Source organism: Pelophylax lessonae, assembly GCF_965119305.1.
Source record: "Pelophylax lessonae genome assembly, chromosome: 2".
In the NCBI taxonomy this organism is placed as follows: Eukaryota; Metazoa; Chordata; class Amphibia; order Anura; family Ranidae; genus Pelophylax; species Pelophylax lessonae.
In genome coordinates, this window is record NC_138769.1 from 732,350,389 (window position 1) to 732,376,357 (window position 25,969).

At 44.6% G+C, this 25,969-nt stretch overlaps 7 protein-coding genes across 7 annotated transcripts; 3 read left to right on the forward strand and 4 right to left on the reverse strand.

Annotated features, from left to right (window-relative positions):
* Positions 1–12,269: 12,269 nt before the first annotated feature.
* On the reverse strand, positions 12,270–12,650 carry LOC309547637 (histone H2B 1.1; the record flags this gene model as incomplete). The annotated part of the gene is made up of 1 exon (XM_082247514.1): positions 12,270–12,650. The coding sequence occupies one exon, from the start codon at positions 12,648–12,650 to the stop codon at positions 12,270–12,272; it is 381 nt and encodes a 126-aa protein (XP_082103640.1).
* A 328-nt stretch (positions 12,651–12,978) lies between these two features.
* LOC309547620 (histone H2A type 1-like) lies at positions 12,979–13,371 on the forward strand (the record flags this gene model as incomplete). Its single annotated transcript, XM_082247497.1, has 1 exon — positions 12,979–13,371. One exon carries the CDS (start codon positions 12,979–12,981, stop codon positions 13,369–13,371), a length of 393 nt encoding a protein of 130 aa, XP_082103623.1.
* Positions 13,372–14,848: 1,477 nt separating this feature from the next.
* LOC309547648 (histone H4) lies at positions 14,849–15,160 on the reverse strand (the record flags this gene model as incomplete). The annotated part of the gene is made up of 1 exon (XM_082247525.1): positions 14,849–15,160. One exon carries the CDS (start codon positions 15,158–15,160, stop codon positions 14,849–14,851), a length of 312 nt encoding a protein of 103 aa, XP_082103651.1.
* A 4,311-nt stretch (positions 15,161–19,471) lies between these two features.
* LOC309547583 (uncharacterized protein) lies at positions 19,472–20,119 on the forward strand (the record flags this gene model as incomplete). The annotated part of the gene is made up of 1 exon (XM_082247455.1): positions 19,472–20,119. One exon carries the CDS (start codon positions 19,472–19,474, stop codon positions 20,117–20,119), a length of 648 nt encoding a protein of 215 aa, XP_082103581.1.
* A 1,458-nt stretch (positions 20,120–21,577) lies between these two features.
* Positions 21,578–22,004, reverse strand: LOC309547599 (histone H3.2; the record flags this gene model as incomplete). The annotated part of the gene is made up of 1 exon (XM_082247472.1): positions 21,578–22,004. The coding sequence occupies exon 1, from the start codon at positions 21,986–21,988 to the stop codon at positions 21,578–21,580; it is 411 nt and encodes a 136-aa protein (XP_082103598.1). The 5' UTR covers positions 21,989–22,004.
* Positions 22,005–23,870: 1,866 nt separating this feature from the next.
* On the reverse strand, positions 23,871–24,251 carry LOC309547642 (histone H2B 1.1; the record flags this gene model as incomplete). Its single annotated transcript, XM_082247519.1, has 1 exon — positions 23,871–24,251. The coding sequence occupies one exon, from the start codon at positions 24,249–24,251 to the stop codon at positions 23,871–23,873; it is 381 nt and encodes a 126-aa protein (XP_082103645.1).
* Positions 24,252–24,579: 328 nt separating this feature from the next.
* LOC309546800 (histone H2A type 1-like) lies at positions 24,580–24,972 on the forward strand (the record flags this gene model as incomplete). Its single annotated transcript, XM_082246488.1, has 1 exon — positions 24,580–24,972. The coding sequence occupies one exon, from the start codon at positions 24,580–24,582 to the stop codon at positions 24,970–24,972; it is 393 nt and encodes a 130-aa protein (XP_082102614.1).
* Positions 24,973–25,969: the final 997 nt, after the last annotated feature.

The following is a 25,969-nucleotide window of genomic DNA, read 5'->3' on the forward strand; positions in this document are numbered from 1 at the left end:
CATGCTCCTTGAGCCTCACATGAAGCTCTCGGATAGTGCGGCCAACATAGTCAAGGCCGCATGGACATCTCACCAAATACACCACATATCTTGTGGTACATGTTATAAATGGCTTGATGGTATAATCCTGACCCGTGATTTCGGATCTAAAAGTGTCCACGCGCCTCCTCTTTTCCACATTTAATTTACAGACAGAACACCTCCTACATTTGTAAAATCCTCCCATCTGTTGAAAAAATGAGACCTTTTTAGGGGGGTCCCTGATGTTAGGGGCTATCTGTAATCTCAAGGGGGGAACACCCCGATAAAAGCGTTCGATAGGATACATTGGGGATATATGAAAGCCACCCTAGCTAAATTTGGTCTACAAGGACCTATAGCCTCTGCAATATCAGCTCTATATTCCAGACCCTCGGCGAGAGTTTTCACATCTGGTTTTCTGTCAAAGGAGTTTGCTATCCACAACGGAACCAGACAGGGGTGCCCTCTGTCCCCGGCCATCTTCAACCTAATGATGGAACCTCTTGCTGAGGCTATCAGATCACATCCCCTTATCAAAGGTATGGTGGCGGATAGAGTATCCCATGTGATCAATTTATTTGCGGACGACGTTGTTTTGATTATCAATAACCCCCTGATCTCCCTTCCAATTATTCACGAACTGTTAACACATTTCAGCAGGCTATCATATTATAATGTGAATTTTAGTAAGTCCTTGATACTGGATTTAGGTCTCAATGCCCACACCAAACGGCACCTGCATCAGCGGTTCCCTTACACTTGGGCAAAGGATACGATTCCCTATCTAGGTATCCACCTTTTGGCTGATCTTACGAAAATCATTGATATAAATTTCAAACCCCTTATTGAAAAGATTCGTCAGAACTTGACACGCATGTCTAAAGTGGAAATGTCATGGATAGGCAGGATTGCCTCGTTTAAAATGATGGAGTTACCCAAAATCCTATACCTCTTTAGGACGATCCCAGTAACTGTACACCACAAATACTTTATGGAATTGAGGCGTATTCTCCGCAATTATGTATGGATGGGGAAGAAACCCAGATGCTCGCAGACACACCTAGTGAAACACAAATCGGTGGGGGGGGGGGGGTGGGATGGCCAATACTGGAGGACTACTACACGGCATCACTACTGACGCAAGCCAAGCGGTGGTTTCATGGGTCCACGGAAGCTCTCTGGGTCAGACTTGAAGCAGCCTTAGCGCTCACTCCTTCATTACATCTGCTTCTTCTGGCGGACTCATGGAGGCCACTGCCCCTCCATCCACTCCCTCCCACCACACAGGCCACGCTGCTATCATGGCGAAGGCTTGTTGCCTCCTCAGCTCATAGCACATGTCCAGCCAACCCCCGCATACCGATTCAAACCCTTGAACTCTTAATACCATATCTAAAACTGACAAGTGGCGAGATCATGGTATTTTCTGGGTTGACAAACTCGTGTCGGGCCCTACTATCAAAACCTGGCAAGAGCTGGTCGAGACATATAAATTACCCACTACGGTCCACCATACATTTATGCAGATTAGTCACTTCCTCCGCAAACATACCCCCCCCCCCCCCGACTGTCCAGATAACAATTAACGCCTGGGACTTCCTCACAACCCCGGCTACGAAATCAAAGGGCATATCGTTGTTCTATGACCTCCTAGGGGATAAATCTAAATTCTCTAAGACCCCACCCATGACACGTTGGGAAAGGGACTTAGGAACCACGTACCCGCAAGCCTCGTGGGTTAAATCGTTTAAAGCAGTAGCAGCGGCAACTCATTGCACTAATCACTGGGATCTCTCCCAAATCATAGTGGCGCGTTGGTACAAGACTCCAGTCATCCTGGCAAAGTTTATTCCGTCCTACTCGCCATTATGTTGGAGAGGTTGTGGCCACCCAGCTAATATTTTCCACATATTTTGGTCGTGTGTAGGCATTTCCAGCTTTTGGAAAAAAATATTTCAAATAATGGCTGAGGTGTCTGGGATACTGAAAAAACCCAACCCGGCTTTAGCGGTCCTCCATCTAGGGGTGCAGGACTATCCGTGGGAATTCCAAACCATTATGGTCCACCTACTTCTAGCGGCTAAGTTATGCATAGCTAGGCACTGGAAGGACAGCTTAGCCCCTAGCCACAGTGAAGTATTAGCGCAAGTTAACCTGACCTACCAATATGAGCGTCTGCTTGCAGCTAGGACTAGGGACACTGTCACGCCCTTTGACAAGCAATGGGCAGCCTGGGTTTATTGGTATCCCTCTCAGTAATGTACCTGCAATGATACGGAAGTTTCATGTTCTGTGTTGTGCTCTGTTTTATCTATTCGCATTGTTTACTCCTACCCACAGGATTTGTTCCCACACGGGTGACTGTATTTTCTGATCATATTGTGTAACTGTATTTGGTCTGAAATTGAACAATGTCACTGATCAATGCTATTAGCTACACCTCGTCTTGAGCGAGAGTTTGCTTGTTTTTTTTTTTTTGTTCCTTGTTGTATGTGTATATGTTTTCTTGTAATTTGAAAACTCAATAAAAACCATTGTTAAAAAAAAAAAAAAAAAAAAAAAAAAAAACTTGCATATCCTTGGATGACGGATCCGACCTGCACCAGGTCTTGATATTTGCACCTGAGCGGCTTTCCCTTCTTTCTCAAATATCACTTATACTGCCCACTGGGTGAACCTTCTGACGGTCGTTAAGCATGCATCCCGTGGCACCCGTGAAAATGTAGTTGTACCACCACAGATTGCAAGCAGGCCTGCCTCTTCTTCTCCTCCTCCTCCATCCTCCCTCTCCTCCTCAGCTGACTCCTCCTCTTCCGCTGCTACCGTCTCTTCTCCTGCGCCGCCCAAGATCCCCGGAACCTATTCCACATGCCAGGTGAGATGTTGCTATGCTGTGCTGTGTCTGTTGTGCCTGGAAGCCAAGAGCCACACTGGTCCTGCACTCCTTTCAGCTTTGCGTTCACAGGCAGATCAGTGGCTGACACTGCTGAATTTGTCAGTTGGTAAAGTGGTGTGCGACAACTGTGCCAATCTGCTGAGCACGCTGAAACAGGCCAAAATAAAAAAAACATCCTGAACTTGGTGGTGAAGTGATTTGTTGTTAAATACCCTGGGGTCAAGGACATCTTGCGGCAGGCCAGGAAAATCTCGGGCCATTTCCGAAGATCTTACACAGCCATGGCTCGCCTTGCTGAGATTCAGTGGCGACACAACCTGCCCCTCAGGCGTCTTATTTGTGACTGCCCGACACAATGGAACTCAACGTTGCATATGCTCGATAGGCTGCTCCAGCAGAAACTTGTAATTAATGACTATCTGTTCGAACTTGGCGGCAAGACAGGTTTTGGGGAGCTTGGGTTTTTTCTCACCTCGCCAGTGGCTGCTCATGCGGGACGCATGCAGACTTCTGTGGCCATTCAATGAGATCACCAAACTGATCAGTCACGGCCAGGGCACCATAAGTGACATAATACCTTACACCTTCTTTCTGGAGCGTGCACTGTGTTGTGTCATTGATCAAGCCGTCGAGGAGCAGGGGCAGGAAGATCAGGAAGTCGCAATGTTGAATGAATTCCCAGGGGGTGCTACTCCATCTGAGACAAATCAACAGCAGGAGTCTGAAAAGGAGTCAGAGGAGGAGGATGGTGCTGGGGGGGGATGAGGAGGAGCAAGAAGAGCATGCTTTAAACCTTTCTGGGTTCCCTGGTGTTATCCGTGGATGGAGGGAGGAGAACGAGGATGACATTATCCTGGATGATGAGCTGGAAGCAGGCCACTATACCACTTCCAGTTTAGTGGGAATGGGGGCCTACATGCTGCAGCGTTTTAAGGGGGACCCCCGTATAAAATGCAAAAAAGGTCAGGGACCATGTACTGGGTGTCAACGTACTTAGACCCCCGGTACAAACACAAAATGGCGGAAATGTTACCACAATCACAGAGGGCGGTCAGAATGCAGCACTTCCAGGCCTTGCTGCGGGAAATGCTGCATTCTGCTTTTCCGTGCGCTGGCAGAGGAATTTCCAGTCACAGAGAGACAGTTGCGGGTAACAATCCAACAGCGCCTGCAAGAAGAGGGCGGTTGGAAGATGTCTTGGTCACTTCAGATATGAGATCCTTCTTTCAGCCGAACCATTGACAGCTGTACTCCCGATTCAGCATGAGGGAACGCCTAGACCGACAGGTGTCCGACTACATCGGGTTAACGGCCGATGTGGACGCTCTGAGGAGTGATGAACCCCTGGACTACTGGGTGGGCAGGCTTGACCTCTGGCTAGACCTTGCACAATTTGCAATGGAAATGTTGGCTTGCCCCCCATCCAGTGTCCTGTCCGAAAGGACGTTCAGCGCAGCAGGGGGGATCGGGACCGATAAGCGCACTCGCCTAGCTCATGACAGTGTAGACTACCTTACATTTATAAAAATGAATGAGGCATGGATCTCTGAGGAATTCAACACATGTGACCAGTAGACCAGGTTACATCGAAATTTCTCCACCCACAACAATTCCTGGTCCTTGGCTTCGCTACATACAGTGGCATTAAAAGGCATTTCATGTCCATTGAATGGCTATTTTGGGGGCCTTTCAGGGCCAGCAATTATTTTTTCTTTGAATGCCTAATGTACCTCCAGCCACCAAATACTAAGTTCTTTGCTGTCAGTTCAAACCATGTGAGCTAATTTTTGGAGCCTATAACGGCCGACACTTACAGTTCTGTGTACTGTGAATGCCTACCGTACCTCTAGCCATCAAAAACTAAGTTTTTTGCTGTCAGTTCAAACCATGTGAGCTCATTTTTGGAGCCTATACAGTCCGACACTTACAGTTCTGTGTACTGTGAATGCCTACCGTACCTCTAGCCATCAAAAACTAAGTTTTTTACTGTCAGTTCAAACCATGTGAGATAAATTTTGCAGCCTATACAGGCCGACACTTGCTTCTGTATATACTGTGTGAATGCCTAATGTACCTTCAGCCACAGAATGCTACGTAATTAGCTGTCAGGTAGACCCATGTGGGCTAATGTGCGCACATATGGACCACACTTTCAGCAGCAGCTCTGACATGTCTGGGTAGTTTTTAAGAAACTTCTGCACCACCAGATTCAGAACATGCGCCAGGCAAGGGATGTGCGTCAAACCGGCTAGTCCCAGAGCTGCAACGAGATTTCACCCATTATCACACACCACCAGGCCGGGCTTGAGGCTCAGCGGCAGCAACCAGTCAGCAGTCTGCTGTTCTATGCCCCTCCAAAGCTCCTGTGCGGTGAGTGGTGTGCGGTTTGTCAGCCAAACACATGAGTTTTAAAATCGCCTGCTGACGTTTACCCTGGGCTGTGCTGAATTTGGGGGTGAGGTTCTTTCGATGACCAGATGTGGGGGTGGTATATGAGGAGTAGGAGGAGGAGGAGGATGATGTGGAGTAGGAGGAGGAAGCAACAGGATGCAACAAATAATGCCCTGCAATCCTCGGTGGTGGAAGGACATGCACAAAACCGCCATCCGCCTCGGGCCCAGCTGCCACTACAATTACCCAGTGTGCAGTTAGGGAGATATAGCAACCCTGGCTGTGATTACTGGTCCATGTGTCTGTGGTTATGTGGACCTTGCCACAGATGGCGTTGCATAGCGCACACTTGATTTTATCCTCCACTTGGTTGTGCAGGGAAGGGGCGGCTCGCCTGGAAATTTTGTGGCGGTTGGGAACAACATACTGGGGGACAGCCACCGCCATCAGCTGTTTGAAACAGTCCGTCTCCACCAGACGGAATGACAGCATTTCAAAGGCCAGTAATTTTGAAATGCTGGCATTCAGGGCCAGGGCTTTAGGGTGGGTAGGTGGGTATTTCCTCCTTCTCTCCAATGTTTGGGAGATTGACAGCTGAATGCTGCCGTGTGACATGTTGGAGATGCTTGGTGATGGTGTCGTATGTGGTGGTGTTAGTGGAACATCCTCTGTTTGCTGGTCGCCAGGTGTCACGGTGACGCCAGAGGTGGAGGGAGAGGCCGGGGCAGCAGCATAAGAGGGAGCAGGATGAGCATGAGAGAGTTCCTTGTTTTTAAGGTGTTTACTCCAATGCAGTTCATGATTTGCATGTAGATGCCTGGTCATTCAGGTTGTGCTCAGGTTAAGAACGTTTATGCCTCGCTTCAGGCTCTGATGGCACAACATGCAAACCACTTGTCTCTTGTCGTCAGGGCATTGTGTGAAGAACTGCCATGCCAATGAACTCCTTGGAGCAGGCCTTGGTGTGCTTGGTGCCTGGGTGCGGTGGACAGTAGCAGGCGTACTGTCTCTGGAATGCCCGCTGCGCTTTTGCACCCTGCTCCCTCTTTTGCCGTGCTGTTGCCTCTGTGCGACCACTGCCTCTTCCTCATAACTGCACGCCCCACTACCACGACCTTCAGTCCAGTCTGGGTCTAGGACTTCATCATCCTCCACATCATCTTCCACCCATTCATGACCCCTCCCCTCCTCGTCGGTCTGCACATTGCAGAAAGTCTCAGCAGTTGGCACCTGTGTTTCGTCATCATCAGAGGCGTTTTGTGAAGATATTCCCATGTCCTCATCATGCAACAAAAGTGGTTCAGCAAAAACCTTGGCAACAGAGTCATCAAAAAGCATACGACTTTCCTGCATGATTTGGGGCTCTGACTGCTTGGCTGATTTGCAAGGGAGTGAGGTGGAAGACTGATGGGCATGAGCTGCAGGTGCCAACTCTGAGCTTTCTGCAGAGGACTGGGTGTTAGATACTGTGAAGGAACTGGAGGCACTGTCAGCTACCCAATCTACTATCGGGTGTACATGTTCTGGCTTCACCATCCATAGAGCGGCATTTGGGCCTATCAAATAACGCTGCAGATTCTGTCGCCTACTCTCACTAGAGGAAGGTGTTTGACTTGGAGCGGTAGTTGGCACTGAACGGCCACGTTCTCTACCAGAAACAGGAGTTCCACCAACACCACCACGACCATACCCATGTCCCTTATTTGATGTTCTCCTCATTATTTGCATTCACCCACCAAGATGAAAGATTGGTCTCTCTCCGGTGTCAATTTACCTGGCAGTAGTCAACAATTACGTTCACTAAGGCAGTGCCCGTGTCATAAAAATGCTCTGTGGACCCAGCCTAATGTTTTTAGAGCCCAAAATACACTGATTCTCAATTTCTATGCGGAAATGTAAATAATAATAATAATAATAATAATAATAATAATTGTATGCTGTATGCACAAGTGGTTTGTGGAACAAGAACAAGTATTTTTGTAATAAAATACAGAAAATGTGTATTTCACTGCTGTAAAATTGAAATTAATTATTTATATGCCGGGTGCACAACTGTTTTTTCGGCCTAAAACGCAACTTTTTTCAATAACACCCCAAAATGCAGCTTTTAACTGCTGTACATTAACAGTATATATTTATGCTATGTATGGACACCAGATTTGGGGACCCAGAACACAGATTTGGTCACCAAAATTCACAAATGCATTGGTAAACTGCTATATATTGGAAATAATTATTTAACCGCCGGATGCACCACTGTTTTTTTCGGCCTAAAACACGTCTTTTTTCAATTTAAAAAAAAAAAAAAAAACTTGCAAGATGTGTGTAAGAAATTCTTCAGCTTTGTGCATGAGTGATCCTGAAAAATCCAGGCCTTACAGACTAGACATCACAAAAATAGTTGTTGGCCCACTTAAGAAAAATCTGAGAGAAATGGTCAAGCTGAGGAGATGCTTAAAACCAGAGGAGCTTACAGACCAGATGAACCTAATAGATCTGAAAACAGGGCATGAACAGTTTGAGAAGGGCTATCAGGAGCTGTTAACTGAGTACAGAAGGACAGTGGAAAGGTATGTCTAAGTATAGACCTCATCAGTGCTGTCTCAACTACTTTACAGCCTGATGTTTCCAGTCAGTGTATTCTATACAAAGCCCACTGAGTACTATTAGAGTACCGTCACTTTATTGTGGACTTTAAATTCTGACATGTGAAATTTGGATCAGTGCCATCTTAAGAGCATTAAAGGGCCTCAGGCAATGCAGCGCACTGGGGCACCGCCTACACAATCACCCACGAGAATAAAAATGCGAATTATCGATAAGGCAATATTTATTGGTACAGTAGTGCCAGGCTAATGACAGCTTCCAAGTTCAGCGGCTGGGTCTGGTGAACACAAACATTTCCAGTGGAGGTAGACAGGCATTCCTGCAGTTGTGGGCTCCCTCTCCACGGCCCAAGTGGCCTAACAACAGTGCAGGGACGACAGGCGCTTGCCACCTGTTAAGGTTGGCGGCGGGATGCACATGGGAATTGGGACTAGTGCTGGGCAAGTGGGGCCCCTTGGCAACTGCCCAGCATGCCCATTCAGTGAGATGGCCCTGATTCAGATGTAACCTATTAATGTTAGCAGCAATATATTGTTTGCTGCTTAAATAATGTCTATAAACTAACACATTATTGGTTCAAACACCACTTGTTGAAGATTCCATTACTTGGTGGGTGCACCTGCTTTAAAGGTGCAAAATTGATGCATTTTTTTTTTTTTGTGATTTTGTAAAATTTTGAGGCTATTAACCTTTTTGTTTTTTTTCTTTGGGGGGGGGGGGGGGGGGGGTCAGCGGTTTTATTTTTCTAGTTGACTAAATTCAAACATTCATTTTTATTCTGAAGCACTTAAAAATCTGAATACAAAAATAACAAATAAATAATTATACATTTAAAAAGGGCACTTTTTAATTTTCCAGCCTTTGTCCAAGAGCATTTAATGAGGTTTGTTGTTCAGCTCCGAGGTTATGTGATGTTCGGGAGTTATGGAGCGAAGGAGGGGGGTCCAGGATTGGAGATTATATGTAACTTCACCAATAAATGCACTAAACATTTCCGTGGAATAATTTTCTACTTCTAACTTCTATAAAGGACTGTTATCCGAGGTGATATTATTGTAATCAGATTTGTATGTAGCTGATACTTTGTACATATTTGTGTCATTTACCTATCAGGCAGCTCATGGATTTAGCTATGTACATTGATCTGTTGCTGATTCTTTAAATAGATACAAATAGACAAAGATTTGACTGGGCTGACCGAGTAGATACAATGTTTCGTTTTTCTTGCTTCTTTCCCCATTGTATTGCGAGTTAAGAGCTCCACGAGCTTCCCAAATACAAAGTAACAATTTTATGGCGGGAGATTGTGGAGAATCTTTTATTGTAGCAATGTTTGAGTGAGGCATGAGAGTTTAGTAAGCTCTGCCACCTTGCGGTCATTCTAGGTACAACACTTCGGTGTGTGCAGTACCAGGAGATGAATAGGAAATGGCCAGAAAGTGGAGATGATCTCCGCAAAAAATAAAGAATATATAGAAATAAATTATTATGACTATTATATATTTATTGAAGCCTCACAAACGTGTCACCCACATCTCTGTACAAAGAGCCGGACATACGCAGTATTTATTCCTATTCTTAAATAAGGATATCTTTTATTAATGTGATAAATTGTATTATTACTGTCAGGTAAATGGCACTCTAAAGGCAAACACTTTGTCTTCTTATTATTAACACTCAGACTTGTAATGCAGGTGAATAGTAATGAGGGGAAATGTGATCACAGGACATCATTCTCTCATCTCTCCAATCTTTCTCACCGCTAAACTCCTACAACCAAAACCACGCACACCTACATAGAGCTCCAATGTCAGAACACATTGTACTCCATATTTCCAGAAATTATTTCCCCTCTTGGCTATTAATAGACCACGCCTATGATGGCTCCGAGTTGCTATATTTAAATCTCCCGCCATAATTCTACTGGCCGTTAGGAAGATTCAGCCGCATTATACCGCTAAAGCCGACATTGTAGAAGTTCTATTCATTGATCTGTTCATCTTCCTCCAAAATGACGTCACTTGGGTCGGTTTTCAGCTTCCAAATATTTACTCCAAAGCGGTAAAATCCTCGAATATTACTGCCACAAGCCCGCCAAGTAAACCCAATCATTTTTATTTTATATTACCAAACCCGACGGATCTTCTCAGAGTCACCCACTTCTTTTTAAGATGGAGTCAGACATACATGTTTGGGAGATCTGATTGTATAATTAGACACCGAAAATTGTGATCCGGGTGGGGGGACAATGTGCTATAATGACACCTGTCCGTCCTAACAGCAATTACGTTTTTTTTATATGATTTTAAAGTCTAATATAACACATTGAATTGATGTGAGTTTAGATAAGCAGGTGATCTCCTTGGTGTCCATTGCCCTCCATCCTTTAGATTAGACACATTGTTGGGATATGGGACCCATAATCCAATGATAAGGCGCAGAGAACCGTTTGATGGATCAGTAGATGACTCCGGGGTGACAGAGTCGGAGCTCAGCACTAACTGCAATACATTTTGCCGTTTTTAAACATATTTGTGATGATCTGATGGAGACAACATTGATTGATTTTCTTTCCACCTATTCTGGAGCTGTTGTAGGGTCAGTAAAATTCGCATTACCCTAATTTTATTTTTCACATTATATGGGGGAGGGGGTGGGACTACAACAATAAATAGAAGAAGACTTTACTTGCACAAGTAACAGAAATGAAGGAAACAGTGAATTGTACAGAAATCCTCTCTTCATCCATTCCCTGTTCATATTTGGCGCTATTCTTCCTTTACTACGGTTTCCTCGTTCTTCCTCGGAGATTACACAGAAAACATTCATCTGTCACACATCATAACAATTTCATATTTATACAATATTACTGTAAAAAAAAAAAGGCCTGCATTCTTGCTTATAAGAAAAAGCTGACCTGATGGAAGACTGATGGAAGGGGTGGGGTCACAGCCATTCAATACTCTGCAGAAAATGTCATTTACTTAGACACATTGTTAAAATTTTTCTGATTTCTAGTTACAAAGAATGGACTGAAATTAAACAACTGTGTTTATTGATTCGTTGTATATATTTATCTGGCAGTGTCATGATTACTACAGATTTCTGCCAGCCCTTTCACTTTTCGTTTATTTTAGGATGTAGGGGGGAAATCCGAAACGGCTACATGTCATGTCTGAAAGATGAAACGTTAATTATCGGCCAGTTCCCCGATCATATACAGATCTGATAATGAAACATGTAATACTTTATTTCCCATCATAGAAAGGTAGAGATCTATGAGAGAAGTAATCTCACTATCATGTTCTGTATGTAGCAGTGTGTGTGTGTGTGTGTGTGGGGGGGGGGGTTCTGCATTCTGAGAACATATGGAAATGTTTTACATTATTTAATAATCTTTCATTTCTATTTCTGTTTATTCCGTACTAATCGATGAATCTGCCTGAAAATAACGTGGTAAAGATATTTCTCGGATAAATATCTCATCTCATGATCTCAGTGTGGGATTTGGTGTTATATTGGGACTGATTGTCTGTAACGTTTTCACAATTCAGGCGGGAAATTTGAAAATAGCTATTTCAGATCTGAGCCAATCAGAACTGTGAGCGGTTTCACTATCAGCCTTCATTGGTCAGCGATGTCTTTAGGAGGAATCCAAAGAATTTTATTCGCAGATTTATCTCCGTTTTCAGCCCAGAAAAGATTTGTTCCGTAGACTTTTCATAGATCTCTATAGCAAACATCCAATAACAGTGCAAAATCAAACCTTAAAACAGAATAATATTTCTACATATTTATTTCCTGGAAGTGAAGGGACCGTCCCGGAAAGAGTGATATTTTCTATGAATAATATTCAGTGTCGGATTAGCCGATCTGAGATGACTGAGCAGATACAATGTTTCACTTTTCTTGCTTCTATCCCCCATTGTGTTGTGGAATAAAAGCTCCACGATCTCCCCAGATAAAGGAACAATGTAAGGCGGGAGATTGCGGAGAATCTTTCATTGTAACAATGTAGCAGAAGTGATTAGAGCAGTTGGGTGTGTGCAGTACAAGGCGAGGAATAGGAAATGTATAGAGCCAGGAAGGGGAGACGATTTCTGCAATAAAGAAGGATGAGATTAGAAGGAAGGTTTTATTCATTCCCCTTCCAGTCTGACCGACCTACTTCTCATCTCAAGATTATTAATGATGTTATTTTCAGTTCATTTTCTGTTATCCGAACAGCTAAAACTTGTAAAGGTAATAAATTGTACGATACATGAAGATTGTATGACAGCTCGGTTGTGTAGTATGTGGGTGGCTCTTAGAAGAGCCTTTGTGTGTTGTTGGGGTGATGGGTGGGGGAGGGGTATTACTTGGCGCTGGTGTACTTGGTGACGGCCTTGGTGCCCTCGGAGACGGCGTGCTTGGCCAGCTCTCCGGGCAGGAGGAGGCGGACGGCGGTCTGTATCTCCCGGGAGGTGATGGTGGAGCGCTTGTTGTAATGAGCCAGGCGGGAAGCTTCGCCGGCGATGCGCTCGAAGATGTCATTGACGAAGGAGTTCATGATGCTCATGGCCTTGGAGGAGATGCCGGTGTCGGGGTGGACCTGCTTGAGCACCTTGTAGACGTAGATGGCATAACTCTCCTTCCTGCTCTTCCTCCGCTTCTTGCCGTCCTTCTTCTGGCTCTTGGTCACGGCTTTCTTGGAGCCCTTCTTGGGCGCCGGGGCGGACTTGGCTGGTTCAGGCATGATAAGGGATAAGAAGAATGTTTCCTCCGCTCTGAGAAGAGAAAAATGTGCTGGCGCCGCCCTCATGTGCTGCTTATATAGGCGGTCCTATGCAAATGAACCTCCTCCCTCCTCACTCTTCTATTGGAAGACTCAGCCATGTGATGGGCAGTGACGTCATGTTTTCTTTCCTCAGTTAATGATTGGTTTAGATACAAACCTACAGAGTATTGGCTGGTTTCAAACGTGGCCAATCATAAGGCAAGACGTCATATCATTCAGCGTATAACAGGAAAGGGAGCGGCTCCAGCCATTCACATCTCTTTGAGAACTCCAATATCTCAGAATCATGTCTGGCCGCGGCAAACAAGGAGGAAAGGTTCGGGCTAAGGCCAAGACCCGATCATCCCGGGCTGGTCTGCAGTTCCCAGTCGGTCGTGTTCACCGCCTGCTCAGGAAGGGTAACTATGCCGAGCGGGTCGGGGCCGGAGCTCCCGTCTATCTGGCCGCCGTCCTCGAGTATCTCACCGCTGAGATCCTCGAGCTGGCCGGTAACGCCGCCCGCGACAACAAGAAGACCCGCATCATCCCCCGACACCTCCAGCTGGCTGTCCGCAACGACGAGGAGCTCAACAAGCTGCTCGGGGGCGTCACCATCGCCCAGGGAGGAGTCCTGCCCAACATCCAGGCCGTGCTGCTGCCCAAGAAGACCGAGAGCCACAAGGCCACCAAGACCAAGTAATCCCCACCGGTTCAACCACATCACCAAACACAAACAAAGGCTCTTCTCAGAGCCACCCACATCTACATACAAAGAGCCTCATTCTGTGTCTTACAACAAATCACATCTATCACTCAGCAGGAAAGAAGTTTTTCATTCCTACAAATACCTCTGACAGCAAACAACTTGCTTATTAACCCTTTTAATACCGGGGACTTGTAGTGAGAACATTTCCTACATCTAAAGAACTCATTATTGGAGAATCTCCTTTCTAAAGTTTTCTCCTCTCCCTCCAGGAACTCCTCGTCATCCCCCCTTTATTCCTGCTGAATGGATTCTACAAATCAGCAATTACCAAACAATCATCTTCCCAAGAAACTCCGATATCATCCAAGTCAGGATTCTCCTGTAAAGGAAGAAAAAAGGTTCAGAACTGTGATTGGCTCAATTTTCCCGCCGGAATAGTATGGAAAGTTACAACCCTCCCTGATTGGCTGATCTGGCACTGAATGATATAAAATCTCCCTTCTGTGGAACATTCATCAACGGTCCCTCTGATTCCAGGCAGTTTAAAAATCATTGAAATGTTACATTGTTTTAGGATTTGATTTTACTACAGAATCCTCAGATCACATTTACTGTGAAATATTCAAAGACATCACTGGCGGATGTAAGGAACGCCCACAGCTCTGATTGGCTCAGATTTAAAATTTGCCCGCCTGAATTGTGAAGAACGTTACAGAGAAATAATCAGCCCCATTATACCGCCAAATCCGACATTTATCCGAGAAATATCAACGCTTCATAGTTCTATTTTCACCGCTTAGTGAGGAATCTGAAGATTAAATAATGTAAAACATTTACATATGTTCTCTTTTAAGTCCTCAGAATGCAGAATCCCCACAACATGATAGTGAGATGACTTCTCTCATAGATCTCTACCTTTCTATATGATGGGAAATAAGGATTCCATGTTTCATTATCAGATCTGTGTAGAACTATATCTCCTCTCTTCCTGATATATAATTTGTACATATAGCAGATGCACAGATCTCCTCTTCCTGTATCACAATCGGAATGTTCACAAACATTCCATCTTTGAAACATTCTATTTCTAGAATCATCTCAGTATGAGTGAGCTCCATTCTTTTCATAAACTATTATCTATTCTCCTCACTCAGATCCACCACCCTGAGTGCTGACTGTACAATCTCCTATAGATCTACTGACCGCCCAATAAGATTCCACATATAATATTGTCCGGTTCTTACATCTCTGATTGTTCAATCTGCTTTATGTTTAGCAGAGTGTATGGGCAGCTGGACATCGCTCCTTTCCATTTCTTACTGAAACAATTAGCGGAAGCCCTTATTGTTACGATAAATATCTAGAAATGACATGTCTGAGTTGTGAATCATCATCAGCCCTTTGTATGAGAAGGTGGGTGGCCCTGAGAAGGACCTTTGTTGGGGTGAAGTGGGTAGGTGGATGTTGGGGTTTAGCCTCCGAATCCGTAGAGAGTGCGGCCCTGGCGTTTTAGCGCATAGACGACATCCATGGCGGTGACGGTCTTCCTCTTGGCGTGCTCGGTGTAGGTGACGGCATCGCGGATGACATTCTCCAGGAAAACCTTGAGCACTCCGCGGGTCTCCTCATAGATGAGACCGGAGATGCGCTTGACACCCCCTCTGCGGGCCAAACGTCGGATGGCGGGTTTGGTGATGCCCTGGATGTTGTCCCGGAGCACCTTCCTGTGGCGCTTAGCGCCTCCTTTCCCCAGACCCTTTCCTCCTTTACCGCGACCAGACATCTCCAAGTTCTTTGTGTCTCAGACGAATATGACGGAAAAGCACCCAGCCTCGCTTTATATGCAGCTTGAGCGGACCTGATGGAGAATAATGGGGAGGGGTTAGAGGAGGGAGTGTCCAGACGTCACAATAAGTCCGCCCCTCTGTGCTCTCAATCATCCAATCCTCAGCAGTTCCTTGATTTAAATTTCCCGCTCGATTATGCTCTTTATTCATCAGAAAGAGCAACTTTTCACTTCTTTTGGGTGACCATTGGATTTCATTTCATCATCATTACTGGTGAGGTCATGTCTCTGACGTCACCCAGGATCCTCCAAATAAATGCCCTCACTACATACACAGACATCGGGATATTCCCATTTGGTGAATTAAATATGAAAGTATCCTAATATAAATAAGAATATATAAAATAATAGATTTATAAAGTAAATACAAATCGTAAAAATATCGTAAAATGCAGCATTTCAAACCCCCACCCAAAACGAGACGTAATACCTCCCAGCTTTTAGTAGAGTGCAGATCTCCTCGATAAATGACCCCAACCAGAAAAAAGAATACCAGAGATATGAGCGCACTCAAATGTCCATACAACTTGTTTGATGAACAAAAATTCTTCTAGCCACCCCAAAATATAGACAATTGTCTTCTGAAGAATGATCAGTTTTCCAATATTATATAGAAAGCCATTTCTTTCCCAATAATTATCACAATCGTTTAACCGACTTTTTATTACATCTGAACAGAGAAGGCGTCCTAGACCATTAACACTTCCTGGATATAAAGTTCTCCTTTCAATCGATCCTGTTTATAAGAGATGTTCCGACTACGCACCTTCCACTGGTGACCTTCCTATCCAGATTACTATATAAAGTCCCCACAATGAACTCTCTGCTCTGGGTTCCTTCAGGTCATACACTGCACGGATGGATTGGGACATCTAGAACCCTTTGCTGATCTCTCACAAGTCATGTACCTCCAGAGTCCTGGAACAGATGAGAGGTCACACATTGTATTATGTCTCCAGAATCCCGGATCTCTCATCATCTTCTATTAGAATGGGATAGGACCCGGCACAGCCGCTGCACATAACCAGAGTACAAACCAATTCCATCCCTCAGTCTACATACACCAACCATTCTCACCCCATCATTGCACTATATCGTTTCATGTGTTATTCTGCAGCAATACACACTGGATCAAACATGTCCCCTTCTCAGCAATCAGATCTTTTAGACCTACTTGTTTAATTAGAGGTGTATAGACAAATGGATCAGTCCCTACAGATCGATCTTAGATCCACATAAGATGATAGATAGATAGATAGATAGATAGATAGATAGATAGATAGATAGATAGATAGATAGATAGATAGATAGATAGATAGATAGATAGATAGATAGATAGATAGATAGATAGATAGATAGATAGATAGATAGATAGATAGATAGATAGATAGATAGATAGATAGATAGATAGATAGATAGATAGATAGATATTTTCGGTATATTTACGTGTGAAAGGTGCCGTAGTGGCACACCTATTACAATAATAAAACAGGGATTTGATTGAAAGGGGAATGGGAATCCAGCGATAGATGTTCAGGATTTCATGCTGATCTACATGGAACATCTAGAAATAATGATCGCACTGAGTGATCCCTCATCTGCCTAACTTCTAAAGGTTTTATCTGACACAAAAAAAAAAAAAAATAAACATGTAAAATAATCCGATGAATTCTGCAGTCTAGATGCCATTTCCTCAGATCCCCAGCTATGAATTTTTATTTTGTTATCAAACTGCACACACGAATCCGTTTTAATCTGTTCCTTGTAAGAGGGATTCGGAAAGGAAGCCATGAAATCGCATTTGTATTTTATCCCAGATCCCTGCACGGAAGTCATTCCTCTTATCACCAGCAGGTGTCAGGGTTTCTCCTCCATAGAGAATACATTGGAGCAGTTTAGTTCAATTTCTTTCAAATGGTTCTGATAGAAAACTTCCTGAGCGCTGATCCATCTGGAAACAATGACACCGACTGATCCCAGATCTGCCCGGAGCAGGGAGGGCAATGCTGGGGGGACGATTCATTGTCTGCTCAGCGATCTGTCCCTCCATGTTCGTACAGAATTGTGCTGGATGGAAGAAGCTGTGCAAGTTAACTTTCTACTTGTTATTCACTAAGAACGGACTAATCAGATCAGTGAGATCGCGGAGGAGGATTTTATGTCCTCTCATTTACTGCATTATGGAGAAAAAATGTCCAATCTCAGAGCTTCTAATTCTTACACCGATTAGGAATTCCCGACCTTTTGATTTTTAAAGATATTTCTGATGAATATTTGACAGAAAAGAAAACTGATAGAAAGGATCCTCAGCCATTCAATACTATGAAGAGAATTTAATTTACTTTGTAACTAGAAACCAGCAAAATGTTTACAATGTTTCTAAGAGGGGACAGATCTGCTTTTTCGGAAATGAAATATTTGTGTTATTGATTCATTGTACATATCTGGCAGTGTCATGATTTCTACCAGTCCTTTCACTTTTTTCTTATTCTAGTTTTAATATGGGGAAATCTGTAACTGCTACATGTCTGATAGAGGTCAGTCCCATGATCCTACACAGATCTGATAATTACATTTTTAATTTTTAGCAGGGGTTCCCCGAGACCAGAAGTTTATTTCAAGGGTTCCTCTGTGTCCCAAAAGGTTGAGAAAAGCTGCTCTTACACCCTTCAGTATTTTGCCGGTAACACACATCTATCAGCACTATGCACCTAGTAATACTGCATAATAAATCTACATGTGTGATTGCCCGCGGGGTTCCAATTATTATTTGAATTTTAAACAAGAATTAATATAGGTTCTGCATTGCTTTGCCTAATAGCCATCATATATACAGACCAATAACTTACATACCTGTACTTTTTGAAATGTATATTTGTTTGCTCTCTGAGCTATCCAATTTGAATACATGCTATACACTGAGAATGTATTTTCTCATTTCCTTTGGTGTTTCCTTTACGTCTTTAAAAAAAATCAAATACAGAATTAAAGTAATAATAATAAAAAGATCACTAAAGACACATTTTTTTTTTCTTTATTTTGGGTGGAGTGGAGAGGGATAGGACCCCCTGACAGATTTGTATTGCTGCTTGTGTCCTCGTTGGGGATTTCCCCCTTTCTATCTGTCCTGTTTACCATTTTCACTGAGCTTGAAAGTAAAAGAAAATCCCAAATATTGAGTTATCACCTGAACAGTAGTAGAGTGGAATTCTTTCACTGTGGACACTAGTTCTGATGTGAATCAGGGATCCCCTCACTTTGGAAGGATTTCTTTTCACTCTTCGTTTGGCTATGGGACCAAAGATGGTAAAAATACATTTTACAGGGGTGTATTATAACTCTCCCTTATCTTATATATTTAAAAAATGGAAAAAAAAATATATATATCAATAATTTAAAAAGATGATTGACACCAACCTCTGCCTTACTGACATCGTCCTTTTGCCCCGTGTGAAAGAATGTCTAGATTTTACCTCTGATTGTAGATACAAGGACACATTCTACCTGAGTAGTCTATATAGCTGTGTAGTAATATGTGGCAATAAAGTTACTCAGAATATTCAGATGACAATATATTTGTAATGATGAGCAGAATGTGATACAAAGTACATTAAATATGACATGCTCCCATCATCTAACACCTTTGTATCTCTAACAATCTCTCCCATCCCATCGCACAAGGATCTGATGTCACTGGCTGATGTTTTTGTTCCAGGCTCCTTCTACTCAGCTATAGATGAGCAGATTTGTGTATTAGAGGAATATGTTTCCTGATTTTCACTCTTCACTCATGTAATGCGAAAATAATTGTAGTGGGAGATGTGAGAAGATTGTTTTCTGATGGGAATGTGTGTAGAAAAGTAGGTAGAAGGAGGAATGGGACACACACTCAGGAGGTTGGAGGTGTTTGCAGCCTCTGTGTTCAGCCTCCTGAGCAGATCATGAGAGCGGACAGTGCGAGATCGATAAGTGACAGTCCAGTGAGCAGATCGGGTCCCCGATAAAGATCGCTCATCCTTCCATTTCATATTAAAATCGTTTTTCTCTCTGCCAGGGAAACACAAGAAGAGAGAGAAGATTCTCCAACACTGGAATGAGAGTCAATGGGCGTGTCTAAGGTGTAACCAATAGCAGTGCAGAAGGCAAGTTCGATATCAACCAATAGCAGCGCAGAACGTCTGTATATAAGGAAGAGCGTCACCCCAGAAAGATATTTCTATTCTCTATTTTAGAAACTCGCTGAGAATCATGACTGAGACTGAGAGCGCCCCAGCCGCCGCTCCTCCAGCGGAGCCCGCAGCCAAGAAGAAGCCGGCTAAGAAGGCGGCAGCCGGAGGAGCCAAGAAAGGCAGCAAGAAGCCGTCCGGTCCCAGCGTGTCCGAGCTCATCGTCACAGCCGTGGCCGCTTCCAAAGAGCGCAGCGGGGTCTCCCTGGCCGCCCTCAAGAAGCTCCTGGCCGCTGGAGGATACGATGTGGAGAAGAACAACAGCCGCCTGAAGAGCGCCGTCAGGGCGCTGGTGACCAAGGGGAGCCTCGTCCAGGTGAAAGGACATGGCGCCTCCGGATCCTTCAAGATCAACAAGAAGCAGCAAGAGGGCGACAAGGCCAAGAAAACCGCAAAGAAGCCATTGGCTGCTGCTAAGAAGCCGGCAAAGTCCCCTAAGAAACCGGCGGCCAAGTCACCCAAGAAGGCAGTAAAGTCCCCTAAGAAGAAGGCGGCGGCCAAGAGCCCCAAGAAACCGGCAAAGGCTGCAGCTGCCAAGAAGGCGACAAAGAGCCCCAAGAAGCCCAAAGCTGCAGCCAAGCCCAAAAAAGCCGCCAAGAGTCCGGCTAAGAAGGCGGCAAAACCCAAGGCAGCAGCCAAGCCCAAGAAGGCCGCTCCGAAGAAGAAATAAATCCAAGCAGCCGGAGAACTCCTTCAACTACACCCCCCCAAAGGCTCTTCTCAGAGCCACCTACCTCCTCCTAACAGAGCTACACCCACCCACATCCTAACAGCAACACCTACCTACCTACACCCACCTCCTCCTAACAGCAACACCTACCTACACCCACCTCCCCCTAACAGAGCTACACTTACCTACACCCACCAGAAGCCACATAGACTTTGCACAGTATAGAGGAGCTCAGATGTTCCCCATCACACATTGTACATTTATCCCTTGCAGATCCTCTCATAATCTACATTTTATAGGAGAAATCACTGAAAGAAATCGGAGATCCCTCCTGATATAAAGGATCTTTAGGATCCCCACCAGACACATCTGTCGTGCGAATCGGAGACAATTCCCGCACACTATGTGTGGGATCTCCGAGAGGGGGGGGGGATACATTTCCCTTTTCTAGATGATCTTCAATATTTAATGTGGCCGTTATAAGGGAAATAATTGTACTGATGGAAGAGGTTAGAATGGTCAGCTACAAGAATGTGTTATTTCCCCTAAAAATAACAGAAATCGGTTTAGCAGCGCCGATGTTCCATTCGGATAGAAATTACAACTCTCGGCTTCACTTTTACAAAGTTCAAAGAGTGTAAGCTCTGCTGGTGAGAAGTTTAGGAATGTGCAGCTGTGTCCCCTCCCCCCCCCCCCGTGTGTGTGAAAGGGAAGATTGTAGAAAGTTGTAGAATATCAGAGGAGAGATTCCTGTGATAGATCGGGGAGAGGAAATGTCTTCTTCATACAGCAGAAGAATGAGGTGTGAGATTTATTAGCAGTGAGTTGTATGATTTCTACACCCGAGCTGAGAAATCGGTGATCCCGGGGAGTGTACAGGAGGGGGAGGGGAGATTACTGTTTATCTTGAACAGATTTCCTCTCTCTGATCTCCTGGTAGTGATGAGATAAGTAAAGATTCTGTGTATAGGAACGTTTGTTTTACTGAATATTGTTCCATTGTATCTATGTAGAAGTGTGAATTGTTACTCTGTAATTGTTACAGATGAGTTACATTGTATTTAGGGAACAAATCGGTAAAATAAATCTCCTTTATAGAGCAGAAATGTGAATTTCTCTGGGATCGGTTTAGAAATGTTACAGATGAGCTTTGCTTACCATGAAATATTGTTCCATTGTATCTATTAGGGAAGATATAGAGAAGTGTGAATGGTTAGAGAGGAGATTTACTTCCACACTGAGGATCGGAGCGCAGAGAAGGGAGAGAGAAAAGAAAGATGTGGTGAAGCTGATGGCGGGGATGGAATGTGTAGAAATGTAGTAGCGGGTATTTGCAGCATGTAGTAGCGGTGATGAGGTTGTATGGAGCTCTTTGTGAGGCGGATGTGGTGGCTCTGAAAAGAGCCTTTGTGGTGTGTAGAGAAGGTATGGGGGGGGGGGGTGGAGATAAGAATGTATTTAGGCCCTCTCTCCGCGGATGCGGCGTGCCAGCTGTATGTCTTTGGGCATGATGGTGACCCTCTTGGCGTGGATGGCGCACAGGTTGGTGTCCTCGAAGAGTCCGACGAGATAAGCCTCGGAAGCCTCTTGCAGAGCCATGACGGCGGAGCTCTGGAAGCGCAGGTCGGTCTTGAAGTCCTGGGCGATCTCTCGGACGAGGCGCTGGAAGGGCAGTTTGCGGATGAGCAGCTCGGTGGATTTCTGGTAGCGGCGGATCTCTCGGAGAGCCACGGTGCCGGGCCTGTAGCGGTGAGGCTTCTTGACTCCGCCGGTGGCCGGGGCGCTCTTGCGGGCGGCTTTGGTGGCCAGCTGCTTGCGGGGAGCTTTCCCTCCGGTGGACTTACGAGCGGTCTGCTTGGTTCTTGCCATGGTTGGGAAAGGCTTCTAATCTCCAGACGGAACAGAAGTATGAGAACACGGGCTGTGCGGCGTCTATTTATACAGACCGCGCTGCTCGTTTATTGGTTAATGCTGACAACGCCTGCTTAGGTTTAATAGGACCATTTCTTAGAGCTCTAATCAGCCAATGAGTGAGCTGTGTGATTCAGCTTTCAGTAGGGCGGGGCTTTCCCAGCCAGAGGTCACAAGGGACAGATTAACCCGAACCTGCCCGGAAAGCTGTGCGCGCCATTGCTGAAGTAGGAGACATTAGAAATATTGTGAAGATGAAATGCTTTGTGAAATCCACTAAAGGACAATTTTACTATAAACTGCCCAGGAATAATCATCGGAAATGTTTTATTGAACCGGAAAGGATTTCTGGCTTTATAAAGTAGTTTTTTCTTAGTGATCAGTAAGGTGTCAGAGTTTAGATTTGATTTCCGGGTACAATCTCTAATGAAGGTTTCTATGAAACATGTAATACTTTATTTCCCATCCTATAGAAAGGTAGAGATCTATGAGAGAAGTCATCTCCCTATCATGTTCTGTATGTAGCAGTGGGGGAGGGGGATTCTGCATTCTGAGGACTTGGAATAAAAGAGAACATATGGAAATGTTTTACATTATTCAATCATCTTCACATTCCATTTCTATTCATCTTCTTGATAATAAAGCATTGATGATATTTCTCGGATAAATGTCTCATCTGATGATCTCAGGTCTCAGTGTCGGATTTGGCGGTATAATAGAGCTGATTGTTTGTAACGTTCTTCACAATTCAGGCGGCAAATTCAAAAAGAATCAATATGAAATCTGAGCCAATCAGAGCTGTGGGCGTTTCCTTCTTCAACCACTAATGTCTTTCTTATGAGGATTTCAAAGATAAGTATTCCAAGACATTTCTCCGTTTTCCCCCAAGAAAATATTTGTTCAGTAGACTTTTCATTGATCTCTATAGGAAACATTCTCTAGCAGGGCGGATTCTGTATTCTGATGTCTAAAATCAAACCATAAAACAACGATAATATTTTATCGATTTAATTTACTCCTAAACGACCGCTAAAAGGACCGGTGATTGTTTCCTGGAAGAAGAGAATTCTGTATGAGGGATTTGAAAGTTCAGCCAATCACATCTGATATTTTTTAACAGTAATTCTGATGGAGGTTCTGATTGATGTGTGTTCATGTTTCAGTTTGGTATACAATGAATCATTTCTGATCTGTAGAAGAAATAAAAGTAAAATATGGAGGAGTCTCTGTAAGAAGACATTGTTCTATAAATCTTTATAATAGGATAGAACTGGCAATGGCTGTAAGCACTGACACGTCTCATGATCGCCCATCCCCCCAGGTGAAATCTTTACTTACAATCAGAGCCCCAATAATGAATTTCCGGCTATTTATAGGTAGGAAATGTTCTCCCAGTACAACTCTCCTCTATTAGAAGTGTGAATAAACAATTTGTTTTCGGTTACAATTTACCGCTCGTTTAACCGTTGATAAACACACAATCAGGGGTGTCCGGCTCTTTGTAGAGAGATGCGGGGCTCTGAGAAGAGATTTGTGTTTTGTGAAATAAAAATATTGATTCGAATTACTTGGCGGGTTTTCGGATGTAGGGAGAGATAAAGGAGGACATCTAGATTTTGGACATTGCGCTACTAATATCGGATTAGAATTACAGAAGTTTTTTTTTTTTTTTTTTATGGCAGTAAAGTGCAGAAATAAACGTGTTTGGGATTATTATTTGACAATTTTTCACTTGGACAAAGTTTCGCTGATCGACAGAGTAAAGCTCTGCTGTGATGTCTGTGGGTGGCTCTTAAAAGAGCCTTTGTGTGTTGTTGGGGTGATGGGTGGGGGAGGGGTATTACTTGGCGCTGGTGTACTTGGTGACGGCCTTGGTGCCCTCGGAGACGGCGTGCTTGGCCAGCTCTCCGGGCAGGAGGAGGCGGACGGCGGTCTGTATCTCCCGGGAGGTGATGGTGGAGCGCTTGTTGTAATGAGCCAGGCGGGAAGCTTCGCCGGCGATGCGCTCGAAGATGTCATTGACGAAGGAGTTCATGATGCTCATGGCCTTGGAGGAGATGCCGGTGTCGGGGTGGACCTGCTTGAGCACCTTGTAGACATAGATGGCATAACTCTCCTTCCTGCTCTTCCTCCGCTTCTTGCCGTCCTTCTTCTGGCTCTTGGTCACGGCTTTCTTGGAGCCCTTCTTGGGCGCCGGGGCGGACTTGGCTGGTTCAGGCATGATAAGGGATAAGAAGAATGTTTCCTCCGCTCTGAGAAGAGAAAAGTGTGCTGGCGCCGCCCTCATGTGCTGCTTATATAGGCGGTCCTATGCAAATGAACCTCCTCCCTCCTCACTCTTCTATTGGAAGACTCAGCCATGTGATGGGCAGTGACGTCATGTTTTCTTTCCTCAGTTAATGATTGGTTTAGATACAAACCTACAGAGTATTGGCTGGTTTCAAACGTGGCCAATCATAAGGCAAGACGTCATATCATTCAGCGTATAACAGGAAAGGGAGCGGCTCCAGCCATTCACATCTCTTTGAGAACTCCAATATCACAGAATCATGTCTGGCCGCGGCAAACAAGGAGGAAAGGTTCGGGCTAAGGCCAAGACCCGATCATCCCGGGCTGGTCTGCAGTTCCCAGTCGGTCGTGTTCACCGCCTCCTCAGGAAGGGCAACTATGCCGAGCGGGTCGGGGCCGGAGCTCCCGTCTATCTGGCCGCCGTCCTCGAGTATCTCACCGCTGAGATCCTCGAGCTGGCCGGTAACGCCGCCCGCGACAACAAGAAGACCCGCATCATCCCCCGACACCTCCAGCTGGCTGTCCGCAACGACGAGGAGCTCAACAAGCTGCTCGGGGGCGTCACCATCGCCCAGGGAGGAGTCCTGCCCAACATCCAGGCCGTGCTGCTGCCCAAGAAGACCGAGAGCCACAAGGCCGCCAAGACCAAGTAATCCCCAACCATCTCCCCATCCCCCTCCTCACCAAACACAAAGGCTCTTCTAAGAGCCACCCACATACATCACAGCGGAGCTGTACTCTCATTTCTATGGTGTGCAAAACTTTTTTATTTTTTTTTGGCCTGGGTGGAGATGTATCAAATACGATAAACCCAAATAGGTTTTAGTGCGATTTTCTGGTCTAAATAATTATGTAAATGTATTCTTAGTAGCTCCGGATCATAAATCCAGATGCCCGCCTTTACCTTCTCTCTAATCCTTATACTGCAGCACCAAAGCTTTCCTCCGTCTCCCACATCTCTATAGAGAGCCCCGAGATCCCGGATTGTGTCTACGGCGAGCAGTCAATTATTTATTGGTTTATTAAATGCTCCAAACCGCAGATTGTTTATTCACACTTCTAATACAGGTAAGTTGTACTGAGGACATTTCCTACCTAGAAATATGCGGAAATTCATTGGGAGATCTGATTGGACACTTGGATATCTAAAGATTTCACCTTGGTGGGGAGCACAATGGGCGATCATGAGACGTGTCAGTGCTTACAGCCATTGCCAGTTCTATTCTATTATAAAGATTTATAGAGCAATGTCTTCTTACAGAGACTCCTCCTCATTGTCCTCCATACTTTACTTTTATAGATCAGAAATTATTCATTACATACCAAACATCCCCAACTGAAACATGATTACATCAGTCAGAACCTCCATCAGATGTTTTTGTTTAAATAAAATCTCGATCTTATTTTTTTTTATATATCAGATGTGATTGAAAAATTCCTCATATAGAATCCTCTTCTTCCGGGAAACAATCACCGGTCCCTGTAGCGGTAGTTTAAGAATAAAAAAACATCGTTAAAACATTGTACAGTTTTAGTCATTGATTTTACCCATCAGAATACAGAATCCGCCCTGCTAGAGAATGTTTCCTATAGAAATCAATGAAAAGTCTACTGAACAAGTATTTTCTGGGGGGAAACGGAGAAAGATCT